Source organism: Enhydra lutris, unplaced genomic scaffold (genome assembly GCF_002288905.1).
Source record: "Enhydra lutris kenyoni isolate GAN:26980312 unplaced genomic scaffold, ASM228890v2 scaffoldscaffold5, whole genome shotgun sequence".
NCBI classification, from domain to species: domain Eukaryota; kingdom Metazoa; phylum Chordata; class Mammalia; order Carnivora; family Mustelidae; genus Enhydra; species Enhydra lutris.
Window position 1 is genome coordinate 52,225,625 of NW_019154089.1, and position 19,145 is coordinate 52,244,769.

At 43.8% G+C, this 19,145-nt stretch overlaps 1 protein-coding gene across 1 annotated transcript in view; it reads left to right on the forward strand.

Moving 5' to 3' along the window:
* Positions 1-2,909: 2,909 nt before the first annotated feature.
* LOC111141130 (solute carrier family 45 member 2) overlaps positions 2,910-19,145 on the forward strand; it is a 30,887-nt gene continuing 14,651 nt past the window's right edge. Inside the window, exons 1-2 of the mRNA XM_022493476.1 lie at positions 2,910-3,361; positions 5,167-5,343. Of these exons, the coding sequence (XP_022349184.1) occupies positions 2,953-3,361; positions 5,167-5,343 (586 nt within the window). The 5' untranslated portion in view covers positions 2,910-2,952. The remainder of the gene's footprint in view (positions 3,362-5,166; positions 5,344-19,145) is intronic.

The window sequence follows — 19,145 nt, forward strand, 5'->3', positions numbered from 1 at the left end:
TTCACGTCTTCCTTTGGGCCTGAATAATTTTTTCGTGGTTCCCCTAGGTCAAAAGAAATATCTAACCATTCAATTTATAAACAATTAGGTCCCAACAACTTCAGTATTTATGCCCTAACAGCTAATTCGCTGTTTGTAAAAATAAATAATACACATAAATTGAGAGAAAGCATTTTTATTTTTATTTCATTTTTAACACACTTATGGCTCATATATGTGTTGGACATTGTACAGCGTCTCGTGCCTCAAAATCAGACTGGACACTACTACCCCCATTTTCTGTTCCACATTTGTCTTCATATACTGTTGGCTTCTTTGAAAGGATTAGAGTGCAATCTTATGTTGAAAGTGTGAACTATTTCACTGATAGTTCAAGGGGTGTCTGACAGATGTTGAGTTTCACTCTGTTTACTATCTTCAAAATTTTAAATATCCTGAGGCTCCCCTTTGAATTCAGTGTGGTGTCCTGGGGCATCTTGGCACACAGTTTGGGAACTGCCAGTTTAAGTGATTTGCCCAAGAAGATATGGCTAAGAAGAGGCAGAACCAGAATTTAAATTTTAATATTCTGACTCTGAGTCTTGCTCTTGAACCATTTTAGGGTCCTCCCCTTAAGATTGTGTTCCTCTTGCGCCAGAGACTTTTCACTGGAACTCATGGTCCAGCAGAGAAAATATGACCCACTCAGAGTCTTAAAACAGAGGAAATTTATTATTACACCATAAACAAAAATAAACTCAAAATGGATTAAAGACCTACGTGTGAAAGCTATAACCATAAAATTCCTAGGAGAAAACATAGGTAGTAATTTCTTTGGCATAGGCTGTAGAAACGTTTTTCTAGATATGTATCCTCTGGCAAGGGAAACAAAAACAAAATTAAACTATTGGAACTACAACAAAATAAAAAGCTTTTCAACAACAAAGGAAACCACCAACAGAACAAAAGGACAACCAATTGAATAGAAGAAGATATTTGCAAATGACATATCTGATAAGGGGTTAATACCCAAAATAAGTAAGGAATTTATACAATTCAACACCAAAATAATAATAATAATAATAATTCAATTAAAAATGGGCAGAGGACCTGAATAGACATTTTTCCAAAGAAGACATACAGATGGCCAACAGACACATGAAAAATCCTTAACATCACTAATCATCAGGGAAATACAAACCAAAACCACAATGAGATAATCACCTTATGGATGTCAGAATGACTAAAATCAAAAACAGAAGAAAAAACAAGTATTGGCAAGTATGTGGAGAAAAAGGAATCCTCCTGCACTTTTGCTGGGAATGCAAGCTGATGTAGCCACTGGGGAAAACAGTATGGAGGTTCCTCAAAAAATGAAAAATAAAATTACCTTATGATCCAGTTAATTCCACTACTGGGTATTTGCCCAAAGAAAACAAAAACACTAATTTGAAATGATACAGGCATCCCTATGATTCTTGTAGCAACATTTATGATAGCCAAGATAAGGAAGCAATCCACTGTCCACTGATAAGGAATGGATAAGAAGATGTGGTATATATATACAATGGACTATTACTCATAAAAAAAAGATGAACTCTTACCATATGTGACCACATGGATGGACCTAAAGGGTATAAGATTAAGTGAAAAAATCAGAGAAAGACAAATGCCATGATTTCACTCATATATGGAATTTAAGAAACAAAGCACAGAAAAAAGAAGACCAAAAAACAGACCCTTAAATACAGAGAACAAATTGGTGGTTGCCAGAAGGGGGCAGGTGGGGGATGGGTGAAATATCAATCAATCAGTCAGTCAGTCAGATGTAATATAGAGAATTACACTGATGATGAAAGAGCTGAGAAGCCAGGGACAGACAGGCAATCCAGATGTGAGCCACAACAGGGAAGCTAGGGCCACTCCTATGTCTGCAGGGGTTGATGAGAAAGGTAGTGTGATCAGGACTAAGGAGGTAAGGTTGCCTTTGGGAAGCTGGACCCACGGTGGAGATGCATCCACTGCCATGGAGAATTCAGGAAGAAGAAAGAGAAGGAGGAAAATAACACGATTTCCCTCCTGCTCCAGTCTTCCCACCAATGCCTTCCATTGGCCCAATCTACCTAGAAGCCAGAGAGCAAGGGAGCCTGGGAAATGTGGTCTCTAATGATATGGAGAATGTGAGGAGGAGCTCAGAATGGACCTGAGCAAACAGGTAGTTGACTGATACTACAAAATGTAGTGTATACACTTTGTTCACTCAATATTTGCTTTAGCAAATACTTACTGAGGACCTAGTAGGTATCAGAGATCATGCAAGATGCTGGGGATACCATAATGACCAAAATAAACCTGATCACTGCTCTTAAAGGGATCATAGACTAACACAGGAGAAATAGAATAAACACAGAACTAATTATAAAGTGTGTTAAGTGCAATGAAGGGAAATGTCACAGTGCTGTAAGACAGCTAGAGACTGGAGAAAGGACACGAGCTCCCACGGTTTTAAGTCTAATTAACCTTGAGATGCATGTGTAGAAACTTGTGTTCAGGGAAACAGAATATTTGTATTTAGAAAAAGTTTAGAAGGAGATAGTGATGCATTCCTATTTTGACTTGACACCTGCATCATGCAGCTCCATCATCTCAAAGCTATGTATGTGATTGTATGTAATAGAAGGTATGTATATGTGTGTATGTTACAGAGACAGAGAGGGAGAAAGAGAACAGCACAAAGAAAGATTCCTTTAGACAAGCATTCTAAGGAGCCAGCGGGCTCATAGCAGCTAATCTCCTTCATGCTTGCCTGACCCCACCCCCTTCCCTCTCATCATAACTTGTGATCTTAGAGGCATGAAAGAATTTGAGCCCCTCCCCCAGCTCGACCATCTCTGTCGGCCGCTCCGCCGGGCTCCATGTCAAACCCAGCCTGGGCCAGAAGCCAGAGGGCCACACAGAAGGTGCTGGGCTTGCATGCAGGTTCCTCACCCTGTGGCCATGGGTGGCAACATGGGACAGCTTGGCATTCAGACCTGTGAGTCCCTGGCCAAGGATAAACCCTTTGACCCCATGGAGCCACCCAAGAGACCCACAGGCAACCTCATCATGCATAGCATGGCCATGCTGGGCCGGGAGTTCTGCTACGCGGTGGAGGCGGCCTATGTGACCCCAGTCCTGCTCAGCGTGGGGCTGCCCAAGAGTTTGTACAGTATGGTGTGGCTGCTCAGCCCCGTCCTAGGCTTCCTGCTGCAGCCCGTGGTGGGATTAGCCAGCGACCACTGCCAGGCCAGCTGGGGCCGTCGGAGACCTTACATCCTCACCCTGGGCGTCATGATGCTCTTGGGCATGGCTCTGTACCTCAACGGGGACGCCGTGGTGACAGGTCAGTGCACCGCACCGGTGGGCAGGCAGGGGCAAGGGGCCCATTATGCAGCTCAAGGGGAGGAGAAGTCCGATTTCTTTATGAGACGCTTCCTTAGAAATTGATTAGAACTGATTCTCTCCTAGGTTACAAGGAACTTCCACCTTGGAATGGCCCAAATTCCATGGCTTGGGAGATCTTACTTTTAGAGACATCAGTATGCATTGCTGTTGTTTAATTGTTGCGAGGATTTAAAAATAGGAATCATTTTTTATCTCTTTTCTCAAATGAAATATTTTTACATGTTTATTAATTGCAGTGTTCTTTGAGGTTTTGCTTTAGTTAGTATTTTGTGAAATTAATCATCTGCCAAATGACTCCATGAATACTTATAATAAATTACCTATATGTCTAAGTAAGAGCTAATTCTGTTCATAGCTTTATGGAGAGTCTTTCAATGGGGCAGAGCATCAGCTCGTCAGCTCTAGAAGATATTTTTGCACTGCAAATTCTGGACAAAAACAAACCTGATGGTGAACACTTTTTCTTGACATTAATCAGCCACCAATTAATCAGTAACTGGGGATAGTACATAAAAAGTTGCATTGAAAAAAGAATTGTTGAACTTAAAAATAGCACACATTTCAAGACCATTAAGTCTCAGGCTAGCAGAATGGATTTGATAATGAGGCGGATAATCAGCTATCATTTGTACATATTTAAAAGAGGGCATCAGCACACGAATGTAGGTTGTTTCTGCAAAATATTCACAAAAACCCCTGATAAGAATAGTTGTGTCTAGGTTTGGACTACTGAAGGATTTCGGAAGTAAAAAGTGGAGTATAGGCTTATTTTTTACTTATCGTTATACTGTAATCTTAAAAAATGTGCATATATTACACATTATTCCTAAGTGACACTGAAGACAATAGGAGATGGGGTGAGAGAGTTCTGGCATGTCCACAGAGAGAGTATCATTCAGCTGTTCAAAACTGTGCAGCTGTTCTCCATTAACTGAAATGCAAAGGTATGAGGAGAGTTGGTTATAGATGAGTGTGTCCAGCCTGATCCCATTAGTCAGTGCTCCTCCAAGATGGTCCTCAGACTTAGGGCATCAGCGTCCCCGGGGGCTGTAGAGATGCAGATGCCCAGCCCCAACTCAGTTCTACTAGAGACTCAGGGAGAATCATAGAGAATCACGGGAAACAGAGCCCAATAATCTGTCCAAGCTGTCCAAGTGATGATTAAGGACGCGGTTTAAGAGGCACTGCCTTAGGGCACAGGAATATACCTTTTTCTGTATGTGTGTAAGTACATAAAGGGAGATCTGAAGGATGACCATTGGTGGGAGCTGGGATGAACCATTTCCCCCAGCTTCTCTACATTATTGGAATGGTTTACAATAAGCGTGTATAATTTTTTTAAACAACTTTTAAAAATGAGATATGTTATAAAATTCATACAACTTGGTGCCTTTTAGTATATCCCAAGGTGGTCTAACCATTACCACTATCTGATTCCACCGTACTTTATGACCCCAAAAAGAAAGCTAGTAGCCATTAGCAGCCACCCCCCGCCATTCTCTCCTCCCCACCAGGCCTAAATAACCCTTCAATCTACTTCCTGTCTCTATAGATCTACCTTTTCTGGCATTCACATGTATAATTTTATAACCTAAAAAAAATAACAAAGCCATTTTTATTTAGAAAAGCAAAGCAAAATGAAAGCAAAGGGAGAAAATTTAATGACAGGACATTTTGGTGGAAATAAAAATGCAAATCATTCCAAAGCAGGATTTAGGTGATGTATATTTATTTTCTTTTTAGCTTTGATTGCTGATCCAAGAAGGAAGCGGATTTGGGCCATAACCATCACCATGATAGGTGTAGTTGTCTTTGATTTTGCTGCTGACTTCATTGATGGGCCCATTAAAGCCTACTTATTTGATGTCTGCTCCCAGGAGGATAAGGAGAGGGGCCTCCACTACCATGCCCTCTTCACAGGTAGGGAATATTCCAGAAAGTCTCTCCTTAAGCTCCCCAGACAGGGAGGCACTTCCACGGAAGCCATTTCGTGTCTCTACACGTCAGTTTTTGAATGAATGGATCTGTTGATGGAATGTTCCCATCACGCGGGCTCTGTCTTTCAGTATGTTTCTCTGAACAAATCAGCTTGTGACTGGGCTCTGGAGGTTTTGCAAAGGAAGTTTACAGAAGAGCTTTCTGAAGAACCATTTGTGGAGACATTTTCAACTGCAATGAAAAGGGGCCCTTGTGCACTTTACTTTTTCTTTTTCTTTTTCTTCTTCTTTTTTTTAAATCAGTAATGTAGCAGCAGCATTACTTGGGGGCTTATTAAAAATGCAGCTTCCTGGCCTCTCCTCCAGTTATTTTGATTCAGTGGGTTTGAGATGGGGTTCAGAAGTCTGAATTTTAAATGATTATCCTGGATGATTCTGTGGCAAGTGTGCTAAGAACCACAATTTAAAAATAAAAATAAAAACAAACCAAGGAAATTTTAAAAAAAGAAGAAGAAGAAAAAGAAACCCACATGTTCTAGAGATTTCTTAGTTATATAAAGAGTTGGCATTTCCTCAACCTCCTGGTTTGAGAAAGGCCATGCCAGAAGGACAGTGAGGGGCTCTCTTTAGTTCTTGTCAGCCTCCTTGGGTTGCTGTTGGGTCATTCATTTAGAACAAGGCTAGCAATGTTCAATATGCATTTATAGAGCACCAGTCAGGACTATGCTAGGACCCTGGGGAGGTGGTTTACACATTAGATTACAGCATGATCCTGGCCTGTGAGGGTTTTCATATCCAGTTGAGGGAGGTACTCTATCAGTCCATCTTATTTGATGTCTTTGTGGCCCAGCCAATATATTTATTTTATGTTTTGATATGTTCTGTCTCCATTAATGGCCAGGTAGGTCCCATGAGAAGCAGGATCTTGAGTTTGGCTCAGTTTATGTTTCCACAGCCAAGAGCAGTGCCTGTACATGGCAGCCGTTGGGTCAATACTGGTTGTTTCCGCCAACACTGGAATGGTGACCTGTGGGAGAAGGGGGCTGCCCAGCCAAGACAGTGGTTCTTCCTTGCTTTAGGGAAGATGGAGGAGCAGGAGTCCAGCCCATCTGTCTATGGCCCCTGACCAGCCTGTCTGCAGCTAAGGGTCTCAGAATAGAGATCTGAGCTGCATTCTTCTGACTTAAATCCCATGCTCCTTCATCATCCCATCGACATCAGATTTTTTGGCTTTTGGACCTGACACATTGAGAGTTTTTTTGCTCTAAAGTACTTTGGGCAATGTGGCCACCCTTTCCCCAGCTCATGTCAGTGTTAGTCCTGGCCAGTCTCTCCTTTTTTGCCCCTAGTATTAAAAGATTGAATACGGTATTTGGGGAACTTTTCAAAGACTAACACATAGTAATATTTCAATGAGTCTGAGAAAATATCTTAAGGTTTTCTGTTGATATTAGTGTATGGCGGTCTCAGCAAACATGGCATAATTTTCACATTACCTTGGTTCAGACTTTCACTACATCTTGTCTGAGCTTTAGTACTTTTCCCTTAACTGTCTCTCCAGTCTCTAATCTCTTCCTATTTCGTTGGAATCAACACACAGCTTTCAGATTCATATTCCTTAAAGACAACTACGACCAGGCCACTCTCCCATTCATTCACCTGCAGTGGCTCCCCATTTGCCTACTGGATAAAGAACAAATTCCTAGACAGGGTTCAAGACTCCCCCTAATGTTCCCATCCTACTCTTCAAGCTTTACTTCCCATCACTCCCTCCACATTTTCTGTGCTCTGAACAATTTCCAGCATATTCCTTGGGGCAGAGGCAGAGGTCTGTTTTACTCACTGCATCCCTTACCCCTTCAGCACAGCCCAGCCTGGCATATCATATGTGCTCAAAATAAATACTAATGAAAAAAAAACAAAAGAGCCTGCCCTTTTCTGTTCGAACTTCAAAATTCCCTCCCCCCTTTCTCCCTTTGGAAATCAAAGTTGCTTGGAAAATTTCCACCCACTTTCTGGGGAGAAGACCCCCTTTCTTCTAAATTGCAGGCAAAAAATTTGGTCAGGGACTCTACCCATTCAGTGATCAAAGCAGAAGTTTATCAAGTAGATGAACACAGAGGTATGGACAAGGTGGATAAGTCCAGCAGGAAAAGATGGCGGAGGCTACAGTTCCTCTCACACATACCCTAAATTTCACTGCCCTTGGCCCTGTGACATCTGCTCAGGCTGCCAAAACAGAACGCCACAGACGAGGTGCTTACACAATAGAAATTACGTTCTCACGCCTTTGAAGGCTGGAAGTGTAAGTAAGATCAAGGTGCCTGCAGGCTTGGTTTCTGGTGAGACCGCCCTTCTTGGTCTTTACCGGGCCATCTCTGACCTCACATGGCCTTTCCTCAGTACACACGTTCCTGGTGACTCTTCCTCCACTTACAAAGATGCCAGTCCTGGGGCGCCTGGGTGGTTCAGTTGATTAAGCATCTGCCTTTGGCTCAGGTCATGATCCTGGGGTCCTGGGATTGAGCCCTGTGTCAGGCTGCCTACTCCGTGGGGAGTCCACTTCTCTCTCTCCCTCTGCCTCCACTTGTGTGCTCTTTCTCTCTCTCAAATAAATAAATAAAATCTTAAAACAAACAAACAAACAAACAATCCCATAGTCCTATGGGTTATGGCCCCAACCTTATGATCTCATTTAACCTTAATTACCTCCTTAAAGGCTTAATCTCCAAATGTAATCACATTGGGGCTTCAACATGTCTCTCTCTCTCTCTTTTAAGATTTTATTCATTTATTTGTCAGAGAGCACAAGCAGGGGAGCAGCAGGTAGAGAGAAAAGCAGGCTCCCTACTGAGCAAGGAGCCCGATGTGGGACTCCTGGGATCTGAGCCCAGGATGCTGGGACCATGACCTGAGCTGAAGGCAGTGCCTTAACCAATTGAGTCACCCAGGCACCCCTCAACATATGTCTCTTTTAAAGAAAGTGGGGCACCTGGGTGGCTCAGTGGGTTAAGCCTCTGCCTTCGGCTCTTGTCATGGTCTCAGGGTCTTGGGATCGAACCCCACATCGGGCTCTCTGCTCAGCAGGGAACCTGCTTCCCCCTCTCTCTCTGCCTGCCTCTCTGCCTACTTGTGATCTCTGTCAAATAAATAAATTTTAAAAATCTAAAACAAACAAACAAACAAAAAGAAAAAATAAAGAAAGCAACTCCCACAGACTTCTGCTTGTTTCTCACTGGGCAGAATTAGGCCACATGAGCACCCAGGGCCTGGGAGGTTGGAAAAGTGAGGCTTTGGGGGAAGGTGGGAGAGGCAAATCCCTAAACCAAATTTTAGTTCTGTTAGCCAGGAGGAAGGGGTAATTATTATGGAATGGGTCAAAGCCGGCAGCTATCCCATAGACTATGAACGCAATGGAGTGTTACCCTAAAGAGAACAATTAAAGGCCAAGACTTGCAAGAAAGAACTTTCAAAGCCCAGTCTATTAGTGAATAATTGAGAGGTAATTGTATTTTAAAATGATGCTCCAGTTCACAATGTTACCTGATCAAATTTATTTTAGGATTGTTCACAACCTCCCGTATATTCTAATTCAGTGTGTATTTATCTTTCTCTTTTACAAGATTTTGTAAACTACATTATTTATAAAAACATGAGGGTTTACTTCTGCACAGCGTCTAACCCATTGCCTGTTGACAGCAGGTACTTAGAAATGTTAGTTGCATAAAAGGAGACTCTTGGTTTCATACCCCAGCTTATATTTCCTGCAGTGTTCCATCAAGTTGATGGCAAATTGGACCAATCAGGTATGCTCATTTAGTACCTTATTTTGTCTCTGACTTAACACTGAACTCTGAATCCCAGCCAACTGTCTCTGGCTATAGGGGGGACCCCTGAGGGTGTTTGGATAGCTCAAAGCAAGTTTTTCTTTTTCTTTTTTTTCTCCTATTAGAAAAAAATAAAACATCTTCCCCTTCTAAAACAGTACAGTGAATTCTCACCTTGTTTAAAGCTTAGATTCTAAACCTTATCACTTAGGCAGGATTATTGATAAGCATAGAGTCTATATTATTCATAAATATCTCTCAGGTCACACATAAAATACAGTGTGCCTTGTTTTGTGGGCACAGACCTGCATGGTGATGGGTAGATATAAAAATATCTGCAGAAACATCTCCTCTTTAATGTTTACTGCTGAACATGGGCTCGATGTATGGGACAGAAGATAGGGTCACCTGTATTATTTAAAATGTTACTCTCTCTCTCTGTCCCCCCTTCTGTTCAAAGTGTTAATAGTTGAACTCTATCCAGTTAAACATGTGTGACCCCACCATAGTGTCCCTGCTCTGAATGAACCACATTGAAAAATGGAGTGAAAAATAACCAGCAATGCATTATCATACTGCTCTGTCTTTGCATATTATAGGCCAGACCTCAATTCATTTGCATGAACTTGACGAAGAGACGTCTATAGCATTCTGTGTAACTCAAGCATTTATGATAAAGGCACGTTCGGGGTCAGAGCCTGTTGTAGTTTCGGAATGTAGATGTGTTTTGGTGGGGTGAGGTCCAGAGTTGACAACCAAGAAAGAATTCTCGAGACGTCTTTGATACAAAATGGTGGTTTTAGTCAAGCAGGAGGGGAGGACAGAACCCATGGACAGAAAGAGCTGCGGTACCTGGGATGTGAGGGATGGTTGGTTATGTACTTGGGAGTTGGGGCTAGGTAAAAGAGAGGTTTCCAAAAGAACTTTCATATGCTAAAGAGGACACAGGATACCTGAGGCCTTTGCCATCCTCAAGTTCAGATCGTTTTCCCCTCTAGTAAGGCATTAACATGAAGACAGTTGGGAGGTTCCTGGAGGAATATCACACAAATCCCATGGTGGGGGTTGGGGTGGAAGGTGAGGGGAGGGAGGGACTGTTCCAGGGTGTCAGCTTGTGCTTTGTCCTTCGCTAGCCTTCTGCGCCCTCATCAAGCCCCTTTTGATTTTCAGCATCAACAAGACATTGGTCACCCGAGGAATCCAGTCATCTGAATAAATTGAAATTCTTCTTATTTATTTCAGAGCTATTTATTCTATTGTAGTCCAGGCCTAACAATTCCAAATGCTTTGCACATAAGTGTCAAAGGCTTTGTTGCCAAAATATTTCCCAGCATATTTCTCACTTCTCTTTCTTTCTTTCTTTTTTTTTTTTTTAAAGAGACTCCAGTGTTCCCCGGGGACATTTTTGTTCCCTGGCTTCTGTCTCTTACATTTAAAGGTAACTAACTCAAGCCTCCCACCATCGCTGACACGTGTGGTGGGTTTGGTGGATCCACCCTTGTCCTGCCTCCACCTCTAGGGGCACGTGGGTCTGTGGTACCCAGGTTCACTAGTAGAGAATTCCTTATTGTGTCAGAATTCTTCGAACTGAGCATATATCTGCTAAGCTGAACCCACCACCTTATTATCTTTAGCAGTTGGCTCTATCCTGTGGTGGGTGGCTGGCATGAAACATGATGGGAAAAGTTGTCCTGATTCAAATCCCGGCCCCTCTTCTTAACTGAAGTATTTCTGAACTCTTGTTTCCTCACAGGGATGCTTGCACAATGGTTTGTTTTGATTTGTTTTGTTTTAAGAATGTATTTGATAGAGCAAGAGAGGACAAGCAGGGGGAGGGGCAGAGGAAGAAGGAGGAAACAGACTCCCTGCTGAGCAGAGAGCCCAATCCCAGGATCCTGAGCCGAAGGCAGAAGCTTAACCCACTGAGCCACTCAGGCGCCCCCACAATGTTAATTAAGGTGCTGTCAAATGCCCAGAGCGAGAGATCGTTTAAAAGGCTCAAACACCAAATGTCTATATTTAGTTCATTTCCTCTGTTCCCACTGGGCTTCTAAAACCCATCAAAGTTTTATTTGTGGTAACTCAGAGAGGAACTTGCCCCATGTCCAAGGAACTTGTGGAGTACAACCTCTTTCAACTTTTCTGGTTTTTTTAATATCCCAAAGTATGCATACAAATGTTCAGGTTACAAATGATCTGATTAGAGTTAATTAAAAGCTAAGGAAAGAGTCTTAAAAATGAAGTTTAGGCACGGGCTCCTGTGAGTGAACCTTGCACGCGGGTGGAAAAGCTGCTGCGTTTCGTGTTAGAGTCTGAGCGCTGTCTCCTTCATGAGTAACTGTCGCCTGAGTAGTTTTCTCGTGTCAGCTGGGTTCCCTTTGAAGTTTCCGTCCCTGGTGAACTTTCACATCTCCTCAGTCACTTAGCTCCGAAAGGATGTGGCCAGAGCACAAGGCAAGGACACAAGAATGCCAGTTTTGTAGGCAACATGGGTGACTTAGAGCAAAGCAATTCATGTCTCCAGATTGTTTTGTCTCTAAATTCTGTTCAAGCGCAAGCAGCGCACCTCTCCCAGGATCTCCCAGACGGGTTAGAGGATGTCTCCTTGGCTTCATCCCCTGCTTGAAAGCTCTTCCCACAGATACCAAATCACCCTGGTTCGGGTCCTCGCTTTGTGACCCTCTGGGGTCACATAGGCCCTCCTCTGTGAGGTATTTAAAATCATTATCTGACTATTTTATTTATTTGTATGTTGCTTATTTTCTGCCTCTCTAAGCAACATATAAGCTTCCTGAGGGCAGGAACATTATCTTTCCTATTTGTTGCTTTAGCACCCGGACTTTGAATAGTCCTGGAATGTGCTCAAGAAGTATTGATGGGACAAGTATTCTATTTTAGCATCCCCACTGTACCTCTGAGGAAGCTGTTGTTACTGAGAGGTAAAGTGATGAGCCCAAGGTCACACAACTGGGTAGCAGTAGGCTGGACTAGGGGCAAAACCCCACCAACCTACCAACCAACTAACCAACCAGACAGCCAGCCAACCAAAGGCGTGGTTCATACTTTTGTCCAGATTCCCCTAAAACCTGAGCTCCAAAGAAAGATTGTATGCATAGTTTATTCGGGAAAGGATTTCGGAGTGTGGGGGTGAGGGAAGGGTGGAGCGGAGCAGACCAACCAACACAAGAAGCACTGTAGAGTTGGCCTTTGCTCTAGGTGACCATCCTCCATTCTCTCCAGGACCCTCTGGGGAGCCTAATGAAGTTCGTCTCAGAACTTTCTATTTGAGGGATCAAGAAGGGGGATTAATCTATGGGCTCCCATGTCCACTGGCCAAGGGTGGTCCCATGGGCGTTAACCTCACTTGTGTGAGTGCTGACCCCAGCCTGAGTGTGGGTTCCCTCAGGCAAGGCGCTGTCCAGATGCACCTGAGCCAAGGTGGCCAAAGTTGGCTTACAACCGGTCCCTGCAGCAGCTGTTGGAGGAGGGGCTGGGGTGCTGAGGGGACCTGCTGAATCGCACAAGGGCTGTCCTAGCCACTATGTGACTTCCAATCCCGAGCCTTTTCTCTCTTAGCCTAGGTGCTTCGTGCTACTCAGTCGCCACTAGAAGAGTTAAAGCATTTTGCAAAGTGCTCAGCGATTAACCTTACAGTGAACTGAGCTGTTGTAACCCAGAGCTAAAATGTTAATTCTGCAAAGTTAAAGAAAACTCAAGGTAATCACAAATGGCTCCAGAACCAGGCCAACTAATTACCTGACCTTGCAGTCATTTCTAATCCTTAAGAAAAGAAACAAGAGTCAGGTTTTATGTGCCTTGTCAGGGGATGAGAAGTTTCAGGAATCTTATCTGAACTAGGGTAGCAATAGTTAATGCCTATATTCAAATCGAGAAAATTGCCTTTGGGGGGATAATTAAGTGAATACTTTTATGGGAACCATTATTGCATTAGACATACTAGCACATGTTAGCAACTTTTGACAGGAACACAAATTACAAATCCAGTGCATTTGACCTCTGGCAAATACCCTACTCCAGTTCTCTGCATTTATGTCTTTAATGACATTAATGATGGAGAACAATAAGATTTCAGCATTGCCTTACTGCACTTTTTTTTTTTTTTTTTTTTTTTTGCCTACAGCATAGCTAATGCTCAGTAATGCAAAGTGTTGGGTAAATCTTTATGTCTGAAATGGGTGTGAATCCCAGACCCCAAAATTAAATTAACTTAATCACTCCTGTGTTGAGCCCCATTGTCCCAGGATGGTGAAAATTTAGTCTCCATTTAGAATGTTCTCCCAGGGCGCCTGGATGGCTCAGTCAGTTTAGTGTCTGCCTTCAGCTCAGGTCATAATCACAGGGTCCTGGGATCGAGTCCCAAGTCAGGCTCCTTGCTCAGTGGGAAGTCTGCTTCTCCCTCTCCCTCTCTCTCAAATAAATAAATAAAATAATAAAATCTTTAAAAAATAAAAAAAAGTATGTTCTCACATCGCTTTCTCCAAGGTGGCTTCTAAGTTCTGGGGATTTAGAGTGCAAGGGTTTGGGGCAGTGAGTTCCTGGGTTTGGGGGTCTTCTGCTCCAGCTGGCATTTACTGAGATGTCTACTGTCCCACCGTATTTCCGCGCTCAAGGTGAAAGGGTCACAAATGAGTTAGTCATGCCTTATTCTCCTCTGTGAGGCCCCTATAGAACCGCGGGCTTCAGGGCTCCCTCCCTGCCATTCTGCTCATCCCTACCCACACCAAGGTGAGCAGAACTCCGTGAGCTGCAAAGGGCTCTGTGCTTCTTGCTTTCTGCATCTGTAAGACAGAGAGAACATCGAGTTGATCGATTATTCACGGGTTTCTATTTGCAAATTCACTCAACAAAACTTCTGTGTCACATCCAAAGCAAAGCAGGTAGCTCATTCGCTGTCCTGTGTGAACAAGTGCGGGAGTGAAGAGGGGCAGTTGAGTCATTCCCTGTTGAGGTTGGTCAAGGTGACCTCTGACTTCCCATCTGGTTTCTGACTTCCTGTTTGGCTTTCATATTGTAAACAAGTGTCCTTTTCATGGTGTATTTGTGCCAAATCATTTGCATATTTGTCTTTTGTGTGTGTGTGTGTGTGTGTGTGTGTGTGATTTCAGCATTTTAAATGGTCCCAAATGCAGCATTGAAGGGCTGTCTGGGGCTCAGAAGCACCAGAACAGTGTGATGAAGATACAGGGGTTAAGTTTTGTTCGGGCATTACTTACAGCGCTGTTGCCCACGGGCTCAACGCTATGAAGCAACATTATCTATTAAATATCTTCAACATGAAACACACATAAAAGCACTGTGTTGATGAGTTGATGAAAATGTTCACAGTGACTTAGACCCGTATATCCCCTCAGAACAGTTGTTTGCTACTTACTAAATCAGTGCTTGGGGTGACTTGAGGATACAACTGCCAGTAACAACAACAATCTACCGCAGTACCCTCCTCAAAGTGTTGTTGTGAGGATTGTGTGAGTCAATAGATGTCAAGCACTTAGAACAGAGCCTGACACACACCATCAGCTCATCTATCCTTAACCACACCAAACCATTTCTTCCTCGAGGTCTTATTGTCTCCTTGGGGTCTGCCCAGGAAATGAGGCATTGGTCCCTTCTATTTGGGGATCCCCCCCAAGCTACTTGGGGGTGGTTCTGTTCCCCTCTCCTCTCCCACAGTACCAGCTAGGCCCTAAGATCAGGAGGCAGAACCACCACTGCCTGAGGGATTCACCAGTACATGTGCACCCATCAACAATGCCTTGCTCTTGGATCACATTTTTTTTTTTAAGATTTTATTTATTTGGGCGCCTGGGTGGCTCAGTGGGTTAAGCCGCTGCCTTCGGCTCGGGTCATGATCTCAGGGTCCTGGGATCGAGTCCCGCATCGGGCTCTCTGCTCAGCAGGGAGCCTGCTTCCCTCTCTCTCTCTGCCTGCCTCTCTGTCTACTTGTGATCTCTCTCTGTCAAATAAATAAATAAAATCTTTAAAAAAAAAAAAAAGATTTTATTTATTTATTTGACACATTTTCTACCAAATCTTCCTTCTGTGCTTTTGGAGCCTAAGGGCTTTTGAAACTCCAAAGCAAGAAGACACATTCTTGTTTCTCTGCTTTCTACTTTCACGTCCTTCCCCTATAACAATGATGAATCTTGGCTCAGCTTGAATGTAAAGGAAGAGCCCGGAGGGACAAAGACATAAGGAGATACCACGAAACCACAGAGAGGGGTGTGGGCAATGAAAACAATGGCCAACACTTTAAATATATTATTTCCCCATGCCTTGGGAGAAAAGTTGCTTTGTAAATCTGAAGAAATGTCTGACTACTCCTGTTTCCTGTCTTTGACCAGAGTACATATGTCTTCTTCGTTGATTTTCCTTTACTCTCAGCCTCCAAGAGGACAGGTCATGTCTGTCTTAATCATTGCTGTGTCCCCAGGGCCTCCCACAGATCTTGGAGAGTGGATGCTCCATCAATTTCTATTGATAACTGGGCCCAAGGACAAAGACACACACACATACACACACACACACACACACACAGTAGCTAATACCTATTTGTTAACTCTCCAGGATGGGTGTGTATATGTTGGCGGAAGCTAGGAACCATATACCTAACTGAATACTTCCGTTGTTATTTTCTTAGCATGTAGAATAGTGTCAGAATCACTCTCTCATGAACTCCATAGGAATTTGGGGGATTTTTAGTCTGATCTCTTGTTGAGGTGAAGTAGCCGGCCGAACACCGTTAGCTCTCTTGACTCGGGCTATTTTGCCGTCAGATCGTGGATCGTTAAGCCACATGTCCGAAGTGGAGGGGAAATTCCAGGTACGTTGTAGACACAGAGATCGACACAGACAGACTTTTTAGATTCCTTGGTCCGGAAACTCCCCAGTTGCCCATTTTACCTAGTATAGTTGTGAGCTAAAGAGAAAGAACCCTGTTTCCATATGCTTGGACTTCTTCCAGGATGAGCCTTGTTCAAGTCGTGTTGTTAATTATGAAGTGTAACATCTGTCTGTCAAGCCGTTCATTCTTCTGAGGCTGGCTGTGGTCTGCGTGTGACAGCACGGCCTGGTTCTGCGAAGGAGCCAGCTGGACCACTGTAAAGGCTCCTCATCGGACATTGGCTGATGTCCTCTAGATGTTCCAGCTTACGGTTTGGGTTTGGCCAATAACCTGGTGATTAATCCCAGAGGCCCCAGTGAGACTGACGCTGGCAGAGAGAGAAACGTTGTCTGGATGCCGATGTGGGAGTCGGTATTGGCCTTTGTTGCAGCTGACTTGGCTTTGTCTTGGAGACTGTCTTCGAAGATAAAATCCTTAGCTTAAGCAGAGGCAGCAGAAAGGAAAGCTTTCAGTGAATCCTTACAGCCCTCTGCTGGCCTTCGTCATATCTGAAAGTGTTTCTATCCAGAGTTTTAATATGGTGCCTACGGAGTAATTACCCCAATGGCCCACTCTTCCTTCAGGACATGTTTTGTTGTAACATTTAGCTACATCCTACAATAGCTTTGGAACAAACGAAACAGTTTTGCCTGTTTTGTTTTTTTCCCCCTCCCTAAGAAAAGAGAGGATTGGAAATTCTCTAAATTACTGGAAGCAGGTGTCTGAATTTTGCTCAACAAATTATTGAGGGAACTGACAGGGAAGACATAAAGAATGGTTTCCCCACGTTCCTGCAGGTTTTGTGTGTGTGTGTGTGTGTGTGATTAACAAAAGAAAAAGTGTTAGGTTAGATATAAATCTGGTTAACTTTTTACAGGGCAGTAAACCTATAACTCCCCTGTCATGTTTTTTGGGGTAATTCCTCTATCAGGCTACAAAAACATAATCAAATTGTAGAACCCTAATAATGTCTGCAAATTAATCTCAATTTTACACAACTGCCCATCATTGTACTTGGTCAGTTTTGCACTGTTGGTCAAATATCCTCTGACGACAAAGTCCCGTTCCCTGAGAACGTCAGGTAAGGGTGGAGCAGAGTTGATTAGAACCTGCTCCCTGGGGGTGCCTGGCTGGCTCAGTCCTTAAGCGTCTGCCTTCAGCTTAGGTCATGGTCTCAGGGTCCTGGGATCGAGCCCCGCATCAGGCTCTCTGCTCAGAAGGGAGCCTGCTTTTTCTTTCTGCTGCTCCCCCTGCTTTGTGCTCGTTCTCTCTCTCTTTCTCTCTCTGACAAATAAATAAATAAAAACTAGAAAAAGAAAGAAAGAAAGAAAGAAAGAAAGAAAGAAAGAAAGAAAGAAAGAAAGAAAGAAACTGCTCTCTTACCCGCCTATGCAGAGTGATGTTCAGACTGGCCACACTGGCATCCCTGGGGAGCTTGGAAAGACCATACCCTGAATCTTTAAAACCAGAACCTGTGCTATAAATTCAGTGTTTGCCCTCAAAATGTATACGTGAGCCCCCTAAGCCGCAATGTGATGGGATCAGGAGGTGGCGCGTGTAGCAGGTGGTTAGGTCACGAGGCCTCCTGAGTGGGATTAGCACGCCTCACCGGATACCCCGTCTGCTGACTCCGCAGTCGCCACTACCCAGCCAACACAACTGGGAGAAATAACTCTTTGTTGTTTAGAAGCCACCCGGCTTATGACATTCTTGTTACATAAACCCAAACAGACCAAGGCACTCTGCATTTTAAGAAGATGTCCATATGATCCATGCGCACATTAAGGTTTAAGAAGCACTGCTCTAGACTGATATTTTTTTAAATCAGGCACTTACTGTTGTTAAATCAGGCACTTTCCAGGTTTGGGATACATTTTCCTTCCACTATACTTCCCACTTGCCCTGCTTGGTCAGTGGTAGGCCCAGCTCATCCCCCAGAAAGATCCCTCCCTGGATTCTAATCACTGGGCAGATCGTCCCCCTGATGCAATAGTACTTTCCCACTTCTGGGGAAGGCTTTGGAGTCAGGGTTTCTGGAACAAGTCTAGAGGGCCTCGGTTTGGGTCCTGGTTCTGCCACCATCTGTGCCGACGAGGTACGTGCGTTGTCATGTTAGCAGTCACACAACTCACGCGAGGGAGTTTCACCACCCCCAGAAAGCACACGGTGGGGGGGGGGGGGTTGAAATCAGGGAAAATTCCAAATCCCTTCTTTCCATGCTGTCCCCTGTCACTTAACCACTGTAAACCATTGGCTTTCAGATCGAATTCAACCAGACGAGTTCAGAACAGCCTTCTACCTCTAATATCTTTGATATACTGAACTCTTACGAACTTCATTGCTAATCAAGAGGAATCCTATAATAATTATTAATAATCAACATCATCTTGGTACTATTAACTAGGTGCCAGAAACAACTAAATTCTTCAGAACTCCTCTATACTCTGAGTACCCAGGTCATAGTTTTAGCATCATTTTCTTTTATTTTTTAAAGATTTTCTTTATTTCAGGGAACAGGGGGAGGGGCAGAGGGAGAGGGAGAAGCAGACTCTCCACTGAGCATGGAGCCCAATGTGGGGCTCGATCCCAGGATCCTGAGATCATGACCTGAGCCAAAAGCAGACACGTAACCAACTGAGCCACCCAGGTGCCCCTCTAGCATCATTTATTACAGTTTCTTTTCTTTAAAGATTTTATTTATTTATTTGACAGAAAGATCACAAGTAGGAAGAGGGGCAGGCAGAAAGAGGGGGGGGAAACATGCTCCCCACTGAGAGCCCAATGTGGGGCTTGATCCCAGGATCCTAGAATCATGACCTGAGCTGAAGGCAGAGGCTTAACCCACTGAGCCACCCAGGCCCCCAGTTTTTTTTTTTTTTTAAAGTAGCTGTTTAGGGGCCCCTGGGTGGCTCAGTGGGTTAAGTCTCTGCCCTTGGCTCAGATAATGATCTCAGGGTCCTGAGATCGAGTCCCTAATCGGGCTCTTTTTGCTCAGTGGGGAGCCCGCTTTCCCCTCTCTCTCTGCCTGCCTCTCTGTCTACTTGTGATCTCTCTCTC